Here is a 16,777-nt window from a genome sequence, read left to right as displayed (position 1 = left end):
GTTTTTTACATATTTGCTTAGAAGCTGCAGCGCTTCTTCTCAAGGTGATATGAACATACAAGTTTTTCAGTTCCAGGTTTACATCCGCACCAGACACCGGCTCCTATGACAAATCCCAGCTTATATCCACCACCGGTCTCCCTCCCTCCTGGACAGCCCCCACCGCAGCAGCTGCTGCCACCACCGTATTTCTCCCCAGCTGGGGTCATGAACTTTGGAAACCCCAGCTATCCTTACGCCCCAGGAGCCCTGCCACCACCTGCACCGCCTCACTTGTACTCCAACACACAGGTAATGGAGGGGGCTGGGGGCGGTCTCCAGCTCCATGCCTTCTCTGCTCTATTTTTTTAAACTTAATTTTTATTAACATGAAACACAAACTTTTAATCATTAAATGCCAGAAGCATATTTTCTTCCACTTTGATTTTTATAGAATGATGGTTTTTTTCTTTTGTGATTAATCAGACCCTCCCGTCCCTTAAGCATCATCCTTTCTGCTCTGTTCCAGTATCAGTACTTTTCCTCTTTACTTACAGGCAATCCTGGCCCTGCTATCATTAGTTTTCCCTGGTGCTTACCATCCTACAGTGCTGTAAACAGTGTGGGAAAGGAAGCATGTGCAGCCTCCCTGGGATTTCTCTTTTCCTCTGGTTGCTTCTAGCAGCCCGCATCCCATCTAACTATGCACTAATGCCTCTGTCTGCTAGGGTCTGGCCGGTTGGGTGGTTTTGGACATGCAGCTTCTGATCTGATTAGAATCGAAGATTCTAGCGTTCTGGTCTTGCTGCTTACAGCAGTGGGTTAATGGTCTCTGTTCTGTTTTTGGTTTTTTTCTCACTCCAGGCGCAATCTCAGGTGTATGGAGGAGTGACCTATTACAATACTGTACATCAGCAGGTGCAGCCTAAACCTTCCCCCCCACGAAGAACCTCTCACCCGGTCACCATCAAGCCGCCACCCCCTGAGGTAACCCAGCATGTGTTGGCATACATGCAACTAACAATCCCTTTGTTAAATAATACCAAGAATCTGCATTTCCCTGTATGTACCCAGATCAGTCCAGACTCCTGTGTTTTGCCTCCCTTCCAGCAGGTGGAGACGGAGAAAGTTTTACTGACACTGGCATAATAACCTAGTGTGCCACGTGCAGTCCCTCTTGTCTCCAGCAGATGTTGGATGTGTGAAACCTGCAGTCTGGACTCAGTTTAAAAAGAAAAAGAGTTGGTGATTCCTCCCAGGAGGTTGCTGGGCCCTGGTGGGGCTATCCCTTTGGTCTTGAGGTGGACAAGCAGGGGATTGGGGACTCTTAGTTTGCTCGGTCGCCGTGGGTTGAAAGCTGGTGAATCTTGCTCTCTTTGCCCCAGGAGGATCAAAGGAGCCCGCTGCAAATCTTCAGGACAGGGAAGCGTGCCTCTTGAATTTCTTTTTCACTGTTAAAAGTTTAAAAAAAAAAAAAGAGAGTGGTGAGGCTTTCTGGAGAGTGAGAGGCACTGCTGCTTTGCAGTAGCGACCAAACTGTGTTTGGCGTTAGGAGGCTCTGTCCTGTGCAACTTTCCTCCAGCATTGGTTTCCCACCGGCGGCCACATTTTGAATCATGCTGTGTAGCTCAAAGTGTGCTGGCTGTGGAAATTTGTGCGCGCGACTTGTGAAAAATGGCCGCTGCCTCCCGGAGGATGAGGACAGTCCAGGCTTGCCCACAAGGGGATCCGAGCAGCAGTGCGAGTCGGGAGGACTTGTGCAGGTGGTATGGGAAGCCCCAGACCCGTTTCCCGACAGCGTGGGAAAATTGGCCATCTTGGCACATTCACAGGACGGTAGGCTGCTGCTATTGAAGCCACGGTGGGGGAAGGGGGATTTCCCTCCTTCACACTCCCCAGCCAATTTGAGCCCTGTGCAGGCCCGGGGGGGGGGGGGGGGGGGGGGGGGACACAGCAGATGACCTGATGGAGGACTCATTTCTGCCTCTTCTTCGGATTTTGTGCTTTTATTGCACAAGGCTTATCTGGCCTGGAGATCCGTGTGGCGGCAGGGGCCAAAGTGGGAAGCTTCTTATGGGTCTTGGCCCAGGAAGAGATCCAGTACCCCAGGGAGGCCAGGGGCTACCAGGGTTCAGCAGGCTCTTGGGGAACCTGTGCTGCATGCTGAAGGGACGATCTTTCAGAGGATTCTGATATTGGCGTTCCAGCAGGTTCTGGTCCTCCTCAGATGGAACCTTCCTTGCGGGGGGAGGGGGGGGGGCAGGATTCCGAAGAAGGGCAGGGGGATAGTCCGCCTGTGGACAGGGATGATCTGAAAGTGATACGTCAGTTCCGCAGGGAGGAATTGGGGCCCCTGATCCCCGCATGTTTTGGAGCAACTAGGAATAAAGCTTCCGGAGGAAGAGTCTGATCAGGAGGATGTGGACCCGGTCATGGCTGGCTTATGGGGCCCAGCGGACACTTTTCCTTTTCACAAGTCCATCAAGAAGTTGGTGGTCAGAGAGTGGGAAACTCCGGAGACCGGCCTGAAGGTGGGCCAGGCAATGGATAAGTTATATCCTTTGCCTGATGACACCCTGGATCTCTTGCGGGTTCCACAGGTGGATGCCTCTGTGTCGGCTGTAACTAAAAAGATGACGATTCCGGTAGCCAGTGTGGCTGCTTTAAAGGATCTTCAAGACAGGAAGCTTGAGGTCCATCTGGAAAAGATCTTTGAGGTGTCAGCGCTTGGCATTTGGGCTGCTGTGTGCAGCAGTTTCATGCTTCGAGTGGGGCTGTGTTGGGTACAACAGCTGCAGTCTGACAGGGCCATGTCCTCTCAGGAGGTGAAGCAGGCTGAGTGGCTGGAAGCTGTGGTAGCCTATGGCATGGATGCGCTGTAGGACCTTATCAGGACATCTTCTAGGACCATGATGTCGGCAATCTCAGCAAGGAGATTGCTGTGGTTAAGGTACTTGGTCGCCTGATGTCTCGTCCAAGTCTCAACTAGGAGCACTACCTTTCAAGGGGAAGCTGCTTTTTTGGAGATGATTTGGAGGAGCTGATAAAACATATAGGGGATAACAAGGTTCACAAGTTGCCTAAAGATAAGCCTAGGGGGGGCAAAGAATTCTTCTTCTGGGCGTGTTCGCTTCCAAGGGAGCAGGCATTTTTCGTCAAGGAAGGTGCTCGATAGTTCAGAGATAGGCCTCGGGGAGGCAGCAATCCTGGAACCAGTCCACAACAGGGATGGCTTCGACCAGAGTGGTTCTGGAGCCAAGTCAGCACAATGAAGCGAGGCTGATTCACTTCTCCGTTCCGCTTATAGGGGGTTGGTTAACTCTGTTTTACGAGGAGTGGACTGCAATCATTATGGACAAGTGGGTCTTAAGCATGATAAAACAAGGTTATGCTTTAGAATTTGGTCATCTGCTTTGAGATATGTTCATGGTCTCCCCTTGCACCTCTGCAGAAAAGAGACGAGTCTTTCAGCCGACTCTGGACTGGCTACGGAGCCTGGGAGCCATTGTCCCAGTACCCGAGGAGGAGCGTGGGAAGGAACATTACACCGTGGTTCCAAAGAAGGAAGGGACTTTTCGTCCCATTCTGGATTTGAAGAAAGTAAACATAGCTCTCAAGGTCCCTCGTTTTCGCATGGAGACTCTCCGCTCCATCATTGCGGCGGTATGCAAGGGGGGAGTTCTTGGCATCCCTGGATCTGACCAAGGCCTACTTGCACATAGGCATCCGGCCTGACCATCAGAGGTTCTGAGGTTCAACATCCTCGGCATGCATTTTCAATTTTGCACCCTGCCATTTGGGCTGGCGACGGCCCCAAGGACTTTCACCAAGGTGATGGTGATAGTGGCAGCAGCCCTCAAGAAGGAGGATACATCCATATCTAGATGACTGACTTATTCGGGTGAAGTCGGAGGCCCAATGCAGGCAAGCGGTGGATCTGGTGCTGCAGCTCTTGCAGTCCCTCAGCTGGATAGTGAATTGGACCAAGTCATCTCGTCCCGTCTCAGGAGTTGGAGTTCCTGAGAGCACACTTCAGTACCAAACTGGGGAAGGTTTTCTGATGGAGGAGCGCATAGTCAAGTTGCAGTCAAGTTGCAGTCACAAGTGCGCAGATTGTTGGAGAGCCTTGTGCCCAGGGTCTGAGATTACATTCAGGTTCTTGGCTCCTTGGGTTCCACGTTGGAGCTTGTGTCTTGGGTGTATGCATATATGAGACCTCTGCAGGCGGCGTTGCTTTCCCAGTGGCTTTCTTTGCCACTTACACAAGTAGCCAGGTCCAGTCTCTCGTGGTGGCTTGGTCGGCACCAGTTGTGTCAAGGGGTGGACTTAGAGATCCCAGAGTGAAGGGTGGTCACCACAGACGCCAGTCTCTCCAGTTGGGGAGGAGTCTATCAAGATCAGTCAGTGCAAAGCCAGTGGTCGGCGGAGGAGGCAGCAGCATGGTCTATTAATTGCCTAGCGACGAGAGTGGTATGTTGGGCACTGAGAGCTTTTCTCCCCTTTGTGCTTGGCCATCCGGTCAGAATTTTGGCTGACGATTTGACGACAGTGGCTTATGTCAACCGGCAGGGTGGTACCAAGAGTCGAGCGGTGGCTCAGGAAGCTCGGGAGCTGATCCACTGGACAGAGCAACATAGCTGGGGCCAACAGCGTTCAGGTGAATTTCCTCAGCCGTCAGAAACTGGATCCCAGGGAATGGGAGCTGTCAGAGGAGGCAGTGGCTTTCATCAGTGCCAGATGGCGTCAACCCCACATGGACTTAAAGGGTACTCAGCGAAATGCCAAGGCAGTCCACTTCTTCAGTCGCAGAAAAGAACGCGGAGCAGAGGGAATCGATGCCTTGGTTCTTTCTTGGCCGAAGGACGTTCTGCTGTATGTGTTTCCGCCATGGCCATTAGTGGGCAAGATATTGTGGCGCATGGAGGTCCACCTGGGAGATGTAATTCTAGTGGTGCCAGTGTGGCCTCAAATACCTTGGTTTGCTGATCTAGTCAATCTGGTGATAAACAGCCCATTGAGGCGCTCTCATCTGCCAAACCTTCTGCGTCAAGGACCCATATTTTCGGAAAAGGCAGCTCGCTTCCATCTCGCGGCTTGGCTTTTGAGAGAAAGCACTTAAGGGACAAGGGTCACTCAGAGGATGTTTGTACTATTTTGCAAGCTAGGAAGTCCTCCACCTCCTTAGCCTATGTGAGGGTCTGGAATGTATTTGAGGATTGGTGCGTGAAGTTTGTCCTCTCAGGTCGTCGGTCTCTGACATTTTGTCCTTTTTGCAGGATGGTTTCGCCAAAGGCTTGTCTCTTAGCTCACTTAGGGCAAATAGCGGGCGTTGCCTTCATGATAAGATTAATGGTTCATGTATTTCCGCACATCCGGACATCCTCCACTTCAAGTTTGTCCATCCTGGAATCTTAATCTTGTCCTCAGGGGTTTATGTGAGGCTCCTTCTGAACCGTTTCGGAGGGCAACTTTGAAAGACTTGACTCTGAAGATGGTTGTTCTGGTGGCCATATGTTCCGCTAGGAGGATTTCCGAGTTGCAGGCGCTGTCATGTGATCCATTCCTTCAGGTTTTGAATTCGGGGGTCTTGTTGGGGAATAGTACCTTCTATTTTGCCGAAAGTGGTATCAGCGTTCCATGTGAATCAGACTCTGGAATTTCCAGCCTTTCCCATGCTGGACGCGTCTACTCATCATGCGAGGAAACTCAGGTTGTTAGTTGTCCAAAGAGCTTTGTTACTTTACCCCAAGATAACAAATGACTTTAGGAGATCAGATCACCTCTTTGTTCTGTGGAGCGGCCTCAAGAGAGGTTTTCAGGCTTCTAAGGCTACCATTGCTTGTTGGCTTAAGGGAGGCTATTGGTTCCACCTACATTCTACGAGGCCGGCCAGTCCCGGATGGGTTACATGCTCATTCTACACATTCACAGGCGGCCTCGTGGGCGGAAGGTCAGCTAGTTTTGCCCCAGGAAATTTGCAGAGCAGTGACTTGGAAGTCGCTACATACTTTTGCTAGACACTATCGTCTGGGTGTGGGCGATATGGACTCCCCATCCTTTGGTGAAAGAGTCTTGTGAGCAGGACTTTCCAAGTCCCACCCTGTCTTAAGAACATGCCATACTGGGTCAGACCAAGGGTCCATCAAGCCCAGTATCCTGTTTCCAACAGTGGCCAAACCAGGCTACAAATACCTGGCAAGTACCCAAAAACTAAGTATATCCCATGCTACTGATGATAGTAATAGTGGCTATTTTCTAAGTCAACTTGATTAATAGCAGGTAATGGACTTCTCCCTCAAGAACTTATCCAATCCTTTTTTAAACCCAGCTACACTAACTGCACTAACCACATCCTCTGGCAACAAATTCCAGCGTTTAATTGTGCATTGAGTGAAAAAGAACTTTCTCTGATTAGTTTTAAATGTGCCACATGCTAAATTCATGGAGTTGCCCTCTAGTCCTTCTATTATCCGAAATACTAAATAATCAATTCACATCTACTCGTTGAAGACCTCTCATGATCTTAAACACCTCTATCATATCCCTCCTCAGCCATCTCTTCTCCAAGCTGAACAGCCCTAACCTCTTCAGCCTTTCCTCATAGGGGAGCTGTTCCATCCCCTTTATCATTTTGGTTGCCCTTCTCTGTATCGTCTCCATCGCAACTATATCTTTTTTTGAGATGAGGCGACCAGAATTATACACAGTATTCAAGGTCTAGGGAGCTTGAGGATCTTCCAGGAGTCTGGACTGATCTGGGTACGTACAGGGAAAGGAAAATTGATTCTTACCTTCTAATTTTGGTTCCTGTAGTACCATGGATCAGTCCAGAACCCGCCCAGTTATTGAGGGGGAGAGACATCCAGTTTTAATACAGAGTATTTTCAGATATTCATGTTTTTGTAACGGTTTAAAAGTTGAGACTTTTTTCCTTTTTACTGTGTTTGGCTTGGATATAGATAAGTACTGAGGAACTGCATGTAGCACGTGTGGTTAAGTAGCAGTATCAGTAAAACTTTCTCTGTCTCCATCTGCTGGAAGGGAGGCACAACCCAGGAGTCTGGACTGATCCATGGTACTACAGGAATGAAAATTAGCAGGTAAGAACCAATTTTCCTATGATGGAGATGCAAAACCTGCAGTTCTGAACCTCAAAAAAAAAAAGAGAAAGGGGCTAGAAGTTTGTCTTCCAGAGGAGATTTCCCTCCTAGGAGGTTGTCTGGTCCTGGTGGGACCATCCTTGGTTGTAGGAGTGAACGAGCAGAGGTTGGGGATTCTCAATTGCTTTTGGTGACCCGATGGGGGTAAAAGCTGGTGGTCCAGTTCCTTACCTCCAGGAGTCCGGGAAGAACCCTTTGCCATGCTTCAGTTACGCCTGTTTTCTGGTCTGTGTTTCCTTTTGTTTCTAAAGTCGGAAAAAAAAAATAAAGCAGAGATCACTGTGCAGGGAAACGGTTTGGGGATAGTTATTTTTTCTTTTTCGCTCTCCTGGTGGTTTGCTTCCCCGGTCCACGTGATTACCACTGCACCTCAGAATGCTGCGGGAGCTCCGATTTCCATTTGTGGAAGTGAATCTTTGCGCCTGTCGGAGGATGGAGGAACAAGGGATCAAGGTCACTCAGGAGGATTTGGCCAATGAAGGGGTACACCCTGTCCTGGATGAGCTGTGTGGGCCACCAAAGGCTTTTCCTTTTACCAAAGAAGGTGAAGAAATTGGTTGACCGGGAGTGGGATTCTCCAGAGGCAGGCCTGAAGGTAGCCAAGGCTAACGCTAAGTTGTATCGCTTGCCGGAGAAGACCTTGCAGCTTTGGATACTTCAGAATATAGATGATGCGGTGTTGATATGACAAAGAAGGAAACCATTCCTGCAGCAGGGTCAGCCTTGCTGAAGGATGTCCAGGATCGAATGTTGGAAATCCAGTTAAAGAGATTGTTGTAGTTCTCAGCTTTGAGCCTTCGAGGTGCAGTCTGTGCTAGCCTGATGCAGAGAACTTTGTTTGTGCTGGGTGCAGAAGGCACAGGAGAAAGACATCAGGATCTTCAGCTGATTCCAACCAGGTGACTCAGACGGAAGCAGTCATGGCCTAGGTAGCAGATGCCCTGTATGACATGGTGCAGGGTGTACCCCTTTATTGGCCAAATCATCCTGTGTGACCTTGATATCTTGTTTTTCCATCCTCCGACTGCCCCCCAGGCCTCCTCGGGGCTTAAATCAGCCAGGGAAAGCATGGGCTGCTGCAAGCTGTGCTTGAGACGCAAAGGTCCCCAAGATGGCTGCTGGAGGAGGATTTCAGGGGCCCAGCTGGTTTCTCGGCAGATTTTGTGCTCCTTATGCACCAGGCCTTTTTGGCCAGCCAGGCCCAGCCCGGGGGGTTGATTAGGCTTCGGGTTCCTGAGGGGCTGCCAAGGAAGGTCCCCAGATGGCTGGAGCCACAGGGGTCTATCCAGGTACAGAAGATTAGGGTCACCTCGGAGAGTTTCATGCTCCAGTGGAGCACGATCACATGGTTGCCTTGCAGGATGACCCTTCCTCGGCCCCTCCTCTTTCCTCAGGAGCGGACCTGGATGAGGTGGAGAAGGCGGTACCCTTGGATGGGGATGATCCTAAGGTCTTTTGTCTTTTTCAACGGGACAAATTAATCCTCTCATCCCGCATGTCCTGGCGGAGCTGGGAATCATGGTCCCTCCAGAGGATCCTGCCCAGGACACGGTGGATCTGGTTTTGGCGGGGCTACGAGGTCCAGCGAAGACCTTTCCCTATCCGGCTTTGGTTCAGCAACTGATGGTCCAGGAGTGGGATACTCCAGAAGTGGACCTGCAGGTAGGGAAGAGCAATGGACAAGCTCTACCCGTTGCCGGAGGAGACTCTGGAGCTGTTAAAAGGTACCTAAGTGGATGCTTCAGTGTCAGCTGTCACCAAGAGAACAACCATTCCGGTGGCCAGGGCGGCAGCCCTCAAAGACCTCCAAGATTGAAAGCTCGAGGTTCTCCTTAAGCACATTTTTTAAGTCTCTGTGCTTGGTATTCAAGCGGCGGTCTGCAGAAGCTTGACGCTTTGGGTGAGTCTGCGATGGGTACAACAGCTTCTGAGTTCCAGAGATCTTCCCCCCCACAGGAGGCAGCTCAGTCGGAGCGCTTGGAGGCGGCTGTAGCCTATGGGGCGGACGCCCTGTATGATCTCCTGCGAACCTCCTCCAGGACTATGGTGTCTGCCGTTTCCGCTCAGAGGCTTTTGTGGTTGCGCACTTGGGCGGCAGATGTTTCCTCCAAGGCCCAGCTCAGTGCACTTCCCTTCAAAGGAAAGTTCCTCTTTGGTGAGGACTTGGAACAACTGATCAAGTCTCTGGGGGATAACAAGGTTCATAAGCTGCCGGAAGACAAACCTAAGGGCCCAGATCTTTTCAGCCAACCCGCTCTCTGTTTTGGGGTCTGAGGCGATTCCGTCAGAATAGACCGCCTGGGATGGGCCAAAGGCAAACCTCGGGGAGGTCTCAAGCTTGGTCTCAGTCCTTTCATGGCCGACGAGCAGGCCGAGATGCAGCCGGACAGGGATCCCTCGTGGCCAAATCCTCTCAATGAGATGCGGCTGACTCATTCCTCCATCACAGTTTTAGGCGGACAGTTGTCCCTCTTTTACGAGGAATGGGTCAAGATAACATCGGACCAGTCGGTTCTAGATATCATCGCAACTGGTTATGCTTTAGAATTTGCTTGGCCTTTCTGGGACATCTTTGTAATCTCCTTATGTGGCTTGCCGGTGAAGAGGGGAATAATCAAGCAGACCATCCACAAACTGGAATGCCTGGGGGCTATAATTCCCATTCCCCAGGACGAGTGGGGCACGGGATGATATTCCATTTATTTCGTGGTGCCAAAAAGGAGGGTTCCTGCCGTCCAATACTGGATCTGAAGAAGGTAAACAGGTCTCTCAGTGTCTCACGTTTTCTGATGGAGACCCTCCGCTCGGTCATTGCAGCTGTGCGCAGAGGGGAGTTCTTGGCTTCCCTCAATTTGATGGAGGCATATCTGTACAGGGCATATCTGTACAGGGCTCACCAGAGATTTCTTTAGTTCACGGTCCTCGGCTTGCATTTCCAGTTCTGCGCCCTTCCTTTTGGCCTGTGCACTTTCAGCAAAGTGGTGGTGGTGATAGCGGTAGCCCTTCGCAAGGAAGGGAGTCTGGTCCACCCGTACCTGGACGACTAGCTCATTCGGGCAAAGTCAGAGGCCCTCTGCAAGCAAGCGGTGGATACGGTCCTGCAACGTCTGCAGTCCCTTGGTTGGCTTGTAAATCAGTCCAAGAGTCATCTTCATCCTGCTCAAGTCCTGAATTTCTTAGGGGCGCGGTTCAGTACTTGTGTGGGCAAGGTCTTCCTGCTGGAAGAGAGAGCCGTCAAGCTGCAGTCAACGGCTCCTAGTGGCATCTCTGCCCAGAGTCTGGGATTATTTGCAGGTCCCTGACTCTATGGCGTCCACACTGGAGTTGGTTCCTTGGGCCTTTGCTCATATGATGCCCTTGCAGAGAGCATTGCTGTGCCGTTGGGATCCAATGTGGGAGGAATTTCACGTCCCCTTATCTCTCACCGAATCCGTCAGGTCAAGTCTTAGCTGGTGGTTTATTCAGGACTACCTGAGGCACGGGATGGTTCTCGAAATACTTCAGTGGGTGGTAGTGACTACGGATGCCAGCCTCTCCGGTTGGGGGGCAGTGTGCCAGTCAGTTGGTCGATGGTGGCAGGAGTAAGCATCACGGTCCATCAATCGCCTGGAAATGAGAGCAGTGCGGTTAGCTTGGCAGAGTTTTCTTCCGCTCTTGCTCATCCAGGCGGTGCGAGTCCTGTTGGACAATGCGACAACAGTGGCCTACATCAACCGTTAAGGGGGGGACCAAGAGTTGCCCAGTGGCCTTGGAAGCAGAGCAGCTGATGTCCTGGGCGGAACAGCATTTGGCCTTGCTGGTAGCCTCGCACATAGCAGGGATCAACAACGTGCAGGTGGATTTTCTGAGCCGTCAGAGGCTGGACCCGGAAGAGTGGGAGCTCTCTGACGAAGCAATGGGCCTCATCTCTCGCAGATGGGGTCCTCCCATCTGGACTTGATGGTGACTCAAGGGAATGCCAAGGCTCCGTGCTTCTTCGGTCGCAGGAGAGAGCACGGAGCAGAAGGAGTCGATGCCTTGGTGCTCCCATGGCCTACCAGTATACTGCTCTGTGTGTTTCCTCCATGGCCTCTAATAGGCAAGATTCTCAGAAGTATAGAAATTCATCCCGGAAAGGTAATCTTGATGGCTCCGGAGTGGCCCCGGAGACCCTGGTTCGCAGACCTAGTCAATCTAGCTGTGTACGGCCCCCTGCACCTGAATCATCTTCAGAATGTTCTGCGTCAAGGCCCTATATTTTTCGACAGGGCGGATCGCTTTTATCTTGCGGCCTGGCTTTTGAAAGGCGGCAGTTGAGGAAGAAAGGCTATCCTGAGGATGTCATTACAACCCTGCTTCGAGCAAGGAAGACCTCTACTTCTTTAACTTTTGTCCGGGTTTGGAAGGTTATCGAATCTTGGTGGTCCGTTTTCTCCACAGGGTGAAGCATTTAAGTCCCCCAGTCCGTCATAGAGTCTGAATTTGGTGCTCAAGGTGTTGTGTGAGGCCCCTTTCGAACCCCTTAAGAAGGCCTCTTTGAAAGACTTAACTCTGAAGATGGTGTGTGTGGTGGCCATCTGTTTCGCTAGGCAAGTGTTGGAGTTGCAAGCCCTTTCTTGCCGGGAACCTTTCCTATGCTTTTCGGATCTCTCTCCAAACAGTTCCATCCTTTCTGCTGAAGGTTGCTTCAGCTTTCCATCTGAATCAGTTGGTGGAGCTCCCGGCTTTTACCGAGAGTTGCAGCATCTAGATGACAAGAGGGTTTTTTTGCGTTATCTGGAGGTCACGAACGCCTTTCGTCTCTCAGATCATCTTTGTCTTGTGGAGCGGTCCTAAGAAGGGCCAGAAAGCATCCAAATCATCTATAGCCCGCTGGTTGAAAGAGGCATTGCTTCCACATATATATGTCGTGGGCAGCCTGTCCCACAGGTTTGAAAGCGCATTCGACTAGGTCGCAAGCGGCTTCCTGGGTGGAAAGTCATTTGGTTTCGCCGCAGGAGATTTGCAGGTGACCTGGAAGTCACTGCATACCTTTTCCAGACATTACCGTTTGGACATCCAGGCTTCGGACATCAACAACTTCGGTGGCAACATCATCCAAGCGGGACTCTCAAAGTCCCACCCTAGTTAGGGGAGCCTGGGTATATCCCAGCAGTCTGGACTGATCCGGGTACATATAGGGAATGGAAAGTTAGTTCTTACCTGATAATTTCTATTCCTGTAGTACCACAGTTCATTCCAGACGCCCACCCGTAAAGGTGTTGAGTCGTAAAAGAGAGTCCGCTTGAGCTGTTGCTGCAGTCTTTTCTTCTGGTTATTTTTCAGACCCTAGGAGGGTACAGGTTTTTCCTTATCCTACGCAGAGAGTTCACATGCTTGACATGCCTGTTCAATTGTTACATATTTCTGCTTGGGAATTCTTCATACTGAGGAGCTGCAGGTGGCACATCGGTTAAGAGGGGGTGCCCTCAAAGTTTTTCTCTGTCTTCATCTGCTGCAAGGAGGCAAAACCCAGCAGTCTGGACTGATCCGTGGTACTACAGGAATGAAAATTATCAGGTAAGAACTAATTTTCCTATTTAATCCTACTGTTCCTGTGTCTTAACCAGTTTGTAATCCACAAAAGGACATGGCCACCTATCCCATGACTTTTTACTTTTCCTAGAAGTCTCTCATGAGGATCTTTGTCAAATGCCTTTTGAAAATCCAAATACACTACATCTACCGGTTCACCTTTATCTACATGTTTATTAACCCCTTCAAAAAAGTGAAGCAGATTTGTGAGGCAAGACTTGCCTTGGGTAAAGCCATGCTGACTTTGTTTTTTAGATCCTTCAGAACTCTGGGGTGTATACCATCCGGTCCAGGTGATTTACTACTCTTCAGTTTGTCAATCAGGCCTACCACATCTTCTAGGTTCACCGTGATTTGGTTCAGTCCATCTGAATTCATTACCCATGAAAACTTCTCCGGAATGGGTATCTCCCTAACATCCTCTTCAGTAAACACCGAAGCAAAGAAATCATTTAATCTTTCTGCGATGGCCTTATCTTCTCTAACTGCCCCTTTAACCCCTCGATCATCTAATGGTCCAACTGACTCCCTCACAGGCTTTCTGCTTTGGATATATTTTAAAAAGTTTGTACTGAGAGTTTTTGCCTCTACTGCCGCCAACTTTTCAAATTCTCTCTTAGCCTGTCTTATCAATGTCTTACATTTAACTTGCCAACGCTTATGTTTTATTACCCTTGAGGTTGGGGGGTCCAGATTTGTTTCGGGGCTCCAACCTGGATCCTTATCTCGCTTCAGATGAAGAAATCCTTTGTGGTTTGGGAAATAGTCATCTTGGCTCGGGTACAGGTCAATACTGAGGGAATGCAGGTGGAACTCTGTTATGTAGCAGTGCCTGAAAAGTTTATTCTCTGCCTCCATCTGCTGGTAGGGATGCAAAACCCACTTGTCTGGACTGATCTGGCTTAATGCAGGAAAGAAAATTAGCAGGTAAGACCCAATTTTCTTTACAGGTGAGCAACTCCGCTTTCTGGGTGGATGATGACCGTGGTCACTGGCGTGACTTGAGTGCTGGATTGGGATTCAGCGTGATATACTTTAAAGGGGCACAAAAAATGTGGAGAGATGAGCAAACACACTAGACTGGATACCAAGAAAGCAGGGGTGTTGCAGTAAAATTTGCAAATGGTCCTACAGCCTCAGAGTAAATGTACTGAACAAGCAATAATAGCCTTCAAGATACGTATATAGCAATATTTATTAGAGGATTGGTTCAATACATTTATTCTGAGGTGGTTGGCTCATTTGCAAATTTAACTGCACCACACCTGCTTTCTTGGTATACTTTAAAGGGGAACACCACCCCTAACATTCAAGCTAGGTCAGAATTGTCCCTGCAGCTCCCTCTCTCCACCTGCATGAAGCACTGCAGATTGGGTGAGTGGGTTGTTTCAGGAGGCCTCAGTACTGAAGCTAGGAACAGCCACATACATAGTGTCACAGAACGGCCTCATTTCCCATGGTGGGGAGGGCTTCCAGACATCACTTTCTTTTCTGGTTGTTGCAGCAGGAAGCTGGCTTTCAATGCACAAGAGTCTAAAACTTAGCACTTGCTTTCTTTTACCTTCCAACCTAATAGTGTCTGATCTTATTCTGTCCTCAGGAGAACCACAAGGAGAAGACCAGCACATAGAGGCCAACTGGACAGGGAAGTACCCTGCAGAGAGCTGAGCACGCATGCCCCTCTTTCCAAGCAGGAACTGGCAAAGCACAAGTCCCCATTTCCCATGCTGTGTTTTCTCATATGATCTTTGGGAGGTTGGGAGGGATTGGCAGAGAATCCACCACCCCTTGAAATAAGGCGTAAACATTTCTGAGGATGGGTCTGTTCTCCTTTGTCCAGATCCATGTTCCCAGTACTGCTCATGCGGTAAGGTCATGGTGTTTCTCGTGTGTGCGTGTGCAGAGCGACTAGAATAGACAGCACCAACATCCAAAGAGCAGCTTAAGCAGAATCCTGCTCAGAGGTGCACACAGGCACCACGGAGAGCTCATTCTTGACACAACTGTCCCCACTTCAGTTGTCACATGAAGCTGCCTGCTGCATACATAGGTCTAGTTTGCAGCGTTGGAGATGGATTTTATCGACCTTTTTTGCTTGTGCAGAATATTCTCTGTAACAGCATTACCTACTTGCTAGGAAAGTGATAGCTTTTAATCTCTCATTTAAAAAATGGTTCGCTTTTTCTCTTGAATCCCATGAGAGCGAGGCACAGGTACAGTGTTATCGCAGCTGGAAGTGTTGCTCTCATTCCAAGCCCTCCCTGATCAAACACTATTTCTGTGTGTCTCACTTTTTCCTCGCTCCCACCCCAGGTGTGGCCCGGGCAGTCTGTGGACAGCGTTGGGCAGCCATGATGCAGTGGGTGGGGGTGAGGAGAAGGAAGCAGCACCCCCACTGCCTTGAACATTCCATGTTTTGTACGGTGCAGCCCCGAGCGCTATACTGAGGGTCTCAATAAGGAAGCCCCTTCCCTCCCTTGTGTTTCAGGCACCTGTCATTTTGTTTCTGTGTGCAGCTTGAATGTGGCTGTGCCCTTGGGCCCTCCATGTAAGAGCTGTCCACCCTCATTCTCTACCAACCCAAAATCCTCCAGCCCACCTACCAGTTAGGTTCTATTTGTGTGAAGTTTGGCTGAGCTGAAAGGCTCTGCCCTGCCCTGCCCTGCCATCAGAGGGCATTACCTTAATGTTCAGGACTGCTACTGTGCATCTCACACTCGGAACTTGGGCAAGCCATTCCCAAACATTGTCACGTCCTGGACATTTCTAAGTGGGTACAGGGCTTAAAAGAGAGCTTTTCAGTTTATCTTTCAGAAGGTGGGAGCTTACTCTCTGTTTAACCCCCACCCCACCCCCAAAATTGCTGTGGTGTTAATTGTGCCATATTTAAACTTTGGGGTCTAAAATAGGTTCCTGATGATTAACGGCACAGCATCACCATTATTTGGTGCAAGGCTTCCTGAAGTCTGAGATACAGCTGGCGGAGTGAATGACAAAGGAAGATTCTTGGTGCTTTTTGTTTGGGCTGTGTTCCTTAAATTGTTTAGCAGTGCTGCTGCTGCTTATGGTTCAGGGTTTTGGGGTCAGCCTCCATGCACCGGACAGCTTTGGGTACACAGCTTTCTGTTCCCTTTGTTTTTCAGCTGAGGACATGTCTGTTCTGAATTTGGAAAGTCAGACACATTAAAACAAAACCCTGAGCCTTTGCTTTATTCTTGTGTGATGATGTTTTGTTTGCCTGCCTTCAGGCTTCATGATGTATTTAACATGTTGGTCCTGTTATTTCTCTTTTAGACCTAACACTGTGATGGTTTCCTCTGTTTTAAGTCTAGGTCTGCATATTTGTATTTTGTGGTGAGCTGGTGGAAATGAATAAAATTTTAGAAAGGTAGCACTGCGTTTGTGTTTTTTGGAGTCCTGGTGCTGCAGGTTCCTTCCATGATCTCCTCCAGCCTGATTCAGTTTCCCGACTGACTGTGGTGTACCCGCCGAGGTGCAGCAGTTTACTGCTTTCCAGCACACAGCACAGGCCCTTGCCATCCTTTACCTTGTTCATTTTTTGTGAACAATTCCCCCCCCCCCCCCCCCCAAGTCTTGTGTTCCCTTGATGCAAAACACATTACAAAATTATTATGCATACACTCTAGGGAACTGGTATCAGTCTACCCCTGAAAGCTTGGCAGGGTACTGGGTCCTTATCTTTCTACAGGAAGGGAAAATACTGCTTTCATGTTAACACAGGAGTAGAAGTAAGAAGATAATTTCTTTTTGCACTTAGTCCAGGACTGCTCCTGGAGAGGAAACTGAAAACAAGGCATCACGCAATGCGGCAGAATGAGGCTTGGTGCAATGGCCATAATAGTGCAAGAGGAAAGCTGTGAGAATATCACGTGTGCAGTATGCGCCTTCTGTTGGTGTCACAGAGGCACCAATGCTACTGCTGGGAATGCCATTCAGGGAGCACCAGCGTAGTCGAGGGTACATGATGCTCCTGTAGTAGGTTCTTGAAACATTGGGTGCCCAGTAAGGCCCACTGCATACCTTTCAGCGCTCTCCTCAGTGCTAGGCAATGTGCTGAAAAGCTA

The 16,777-nt window shown here is 49.7% G+C and overlaps 1 protein-coding gene across 1 annotated transcript in view; it reads left to right on the top strand.

The window, feature by feature from the left end:
- CASC3 (CASC3 exon junction complex subunit) overlaps window positions 1–16,083 on the top strand; it is a 131,969-nt gene extending 115,886 nt beyond the window's left edge. The window contains exons 11-13 of the mRNA XM_029573781.1: window positions 71–291; window positions 844–966; window positions 14,293–16,083. Of these exons, the coding sequence (XP_029429641.1) occupies window positions 71–291; window positions 844–966; window positions 14,293–14,322 (374 nt within the window). The 3' untranslated portion in view covers window positions 14,323–16,083. The remainder of the gene's footprint in view (window positions 1–70; window positions 292–843; window positions 967–14,292) is intronic.
- Window positions 16,084–16,777: the final 694 nt, after the last annotated feature.

The sequence above is a fragment of the Rhinatrema bivittatum genome, chromosome 12, assembly GCF_901001135.1.
Source record: "Rhinatrema bivittatum chromosome 12, aRhiBiv1.1, whole genome shotgun sequence".
NCBI classification, from domain to species: Eukaryota; Metazoa; Chordata; class Amphibia; order Gymnophiona; family Rhinatrematidae; genus Rhinatrema; species Rhinatrema bivittatum.
Note: the sequence above shows the minus strand (reverse complement) of the source record. Positions and strands in the feature narration are given on the sequence as shown.